A 3,025-nucleotide genomic window follows, 5' to 3' on the forward strand; every position below is an offset into this window, starting at 1 on the left:
TTATTTTGATAAAAAATTCTTGGCACTTATCTATAGGTTAATATTGAGAATTCATTTTTTTTTTAATTTTTCTAATCATTGAAATTTTATTTATTTGTAAAGTGATTGGTTGAGATCTTATTATACATTGTTTAATAACTAACATTTATATTAGTTAATGATATTTGTTAAATATAACTTATTATAATATTAAAATCATATTTTAATAAATTTAATTATAAAAAATATTTCAACCCTACACTATTTTATTAATGATTAATTATTTTATTTCATAATAAAATCTACTTTTATTTTTTTATTTAATTAAACTATATTTAACCTAAACCTTAAAAAAACCAACAATTTTAAATTACTATCTAATTGAGTTTGACCTGTTTTAACCGGTCGCTTTTAAGCAAATGCGATGCTCTCCTTTGAAAACTTCTCTGAAATCACTTAGCAATCGTATGGCGTTCTACACCATATCAGCTACGACTATGACGTTAACGGATGGTTACGGCCCAATTTCAACGGTGACAATTGTAAACGGCAGACTAGCATAGTAGGCAATGTTAGAATTTGTGGATCTGGTCCACCTCAGAGTTTGGATCTTTGTGAATTATGTCTGGTTATATGAATCTTTTTAAACCTGTCAAATAGTACAAAAATTATATCAATCTTTTTAGATATGTCAAATTGTACAAAACGATAATACCCTTAATTTAGATATGTCAAATTGTACAATAAAACGAATTACTTATTTTCATAATAAAGTTTACTTCTATTTTTTTATTTAGTTAAACTATATTTAAATTAAACCTAAAACCTTTGTTTAAAAAAACAACAATTTTAAATTACTATCTAATTGAGTTTGACCTGTTTTAACCCGTCGCTTTTAAGCAAATGCGATCCTCTCCTTTTGTAAACTTCTCCGTAATCACTTAGCAACCGTATGGCGTTGTACACCATATCAGCTACGACTATGACGTTAATGGATGGTTACGGCCCAATTTCAACAGTGCCAATTGTAAACGGTAGAGTAGCACAGTAGACAATGTTAGTTTGGATTTTTATGAATCATGTCTTGTTATATGAATCTTTTTAAAGCTGTCAAATTGTACAATAATTATATCAATCTTTTTAAATCTTTCAATTTGTACAAAACAATAACACCTTTAATTGACGACGTTGACAATAAAACGAATTACTTAATCGGTCCAAAACGAATACCACACCTTCAACGAAGAAATCAACGTCTAGAACGGCCGGTAGGGAAGGAATCCTCCCTTCACGCAGTCACTCCCGTTGCGCGTGTACCGAAGGAATCTTTCATTTTCATTTCGGAACAAACATTGTGGAGAGAAACCATGGTGGAGTGCTGTATGTGCGGCGATGTGGGCTTTTCAGAGCATCTGTTTCAGTGCGGGAAATGCCGATTCCGCTTCCAGCACAAGTAGGACTACACAAATTTTTCAGCATTGTAATGTTTAACATTTGTATTAATGAAATGTACAGATTCCTGTTTCGTTCAATAATAAATATACTGTTTTGACCATGAATTTGCAGATATTGCAGCAGAAGATATTTCTATGAAGATCATATTGAATTCTGCGATTGGTGTTTCGTGGAATCTGATCAATCGAGCGGCTTTACTGCTAATTTGCATTCTAACACCAAATGTAAGCCGCCCATAATAAAGAAAGTCGATGACAAAAGATCAAATGGCTCCAATTCTATTAGAGGGAGATCAGCCAATGCCTTCACTGTCAAACCAAAAGGAAATGAAGCCAGAATTACGGTTAAATGTAATGATCGAAAGCCTAACATGGCATTAGGATTGATGAGAACTCTCATTAAAACAAATACGAAAAAAGCTCCTGCAAGAAGTAGGCGAAGGATAAAGCTCCTCCATGACATCCCATGTTAAATTTATTCTTTCTGAAAACTAGAAAGTGTGATCTCCTTACGTTTCGGATTGTAAATTCTGCTTGCTATTCTCGGTAAGCTTGGCCGATTGGATCTTAATCTTGCAAAGAACAAGGTTCTCTTCGCTATTGCAGTTCTCTGTAGGTTATTTTTTTGATGTTTATGGAACATCTTTTTTATTAATATACAAATTCATTTTCTTTTTAAAATTTGATGCCCGATATCAGTTCGCGAAATTCTATATAAATAAAAATCTGTAATACAATTTTGATGCATAAGCATTGTCCAAAATATAAGAAGGCTTTTTTGGTCCGAAAATTCTATATGTTAATGATTTTTTTAGAAAATATTAAAAAACAAATTGGTTTTGAAAAAAGTTATAAAAAGTTTTTTTTTAAATTAATAATATTTTTAAAGTATGAATATTTCCATAATTAATAAATTGTTGTGCAAGACTTCTCGAGAATTGTATGCTGCCCACAGTTCTCCAGAAGTCTTCAACAATAATAATGTTTTTAAGCAATTTTTGGGAAGCATTTTTTTTCGGAAGAAACTCTAATTCTTTCCTTTGAGATATAAATAAGATTCTAATAAGCGGGTAGAAATCGAGAAAGATACCAAACTTCTAATTAAATAATATAAATGTTCTGAATTGAATTCTCTGTGCTGCTGATTTTTGGCATCAAAATCGTAAAATTGCTAGAGTGTTGGAAATATTAATTCTGTTAAGCAGTGTCATACGAGTCATATATGTCAGAAGTATTTTTTTGCAGGTTGCATTTTTGTTTGAAGATGGAAGGTTTAAAGCCAGAACAGAAGTACCCCAGAACCTTTCCCCAGAAGTTAAGGAATTTAATGAACTTTAGTAAATATGGTCACGCATTTACTTTACTACTATTTCCCATACTCCATACTTAACAACAACAACCTATTAATTAATTTTAGTTTGTCATGTATTAATGTAAAATTCTATGTTGAGATAAATATGGATGTAAAAGTCATTTTGCAAGAGAGAGGTAGGGAGGAGAAAATCTTGGAGCAAATTTTGGTGAACACTTGAAATGAAATCACTGTAAATTTTGTTTTACTTGATGAATCAGCCCAAGTCTCATATGAATGT

At 31.0% G+C, this 3,025-nt stretch overlaps 1 protein-coding gene across 2 annotated transcripts; it reads left to right on the plus strand.

The window, feature by feature from the left end:
• The first annotated feature begins 1,341 nt into the window (after positions 1 to 1,341).
• On the plus strand, positions 1,342 to 2,057 carry LOC149192135 (uncharacterized). Of its 2 annotated transcripts, none has more exons than XM_089406317.1 (2): positions 1,342 to 1,432; positions 1,546 to 2,057. In XM_089406317.1, exons 1-2 carry the CDS (start codon positions 1,347 to 1,349, stop codon positions 1,904 to 1,906), a joined length of 447 nt encoding a protein of 148 aa, XP_089262443.1. In that variant the 5' UTR covers positions 1,342 to 1,346; the 3' UTR covers positions 1,907 to 2,057. The 2 variants fall into 2 exon arrangements, with proteins under 2 accessions (XP_089262443.1, XP_089262444.1); XM_089406318.1 differs by having other exon boundaries at positions 1,555 to 2,057.
• Positions 2,058 to 3,025: the final 968 nt, after the last annotated feature.

Source organism: Pinus tabuliformis, chromosome 2_2 (genome assembly GCF_031772625.1).
Source record: "Pinus tabuliformis cultivar Carrire ecotype Pingquan chromosome 2_2, CPIR1, whole genome shotgun sequence".
Taxonomy (NCBI): Eukaryota; Viridiplantae; Streptophyta; class Pinopsida; order Pinales; family Pinaceae; genus Pinus; species Pinus tabuliformis.

Excerpts from the sequence above, each read along its gene's own strand:
- LOC149192135 (XM_089406317.1), top strand. The coding sequence starts at position 1,347 with ATGGTGGAGTGCTGTATGTGCGGCGATGTGGGCTTTTCAGAGCATCTG. Across the intron at positions 1,433-1,545 it reads CGATTCCGCTTCCAGCACAA|ATATTGCAGCAGAAGATATT; the intron begins GTAGGACTACAC and ends ATGAATTTGCAG.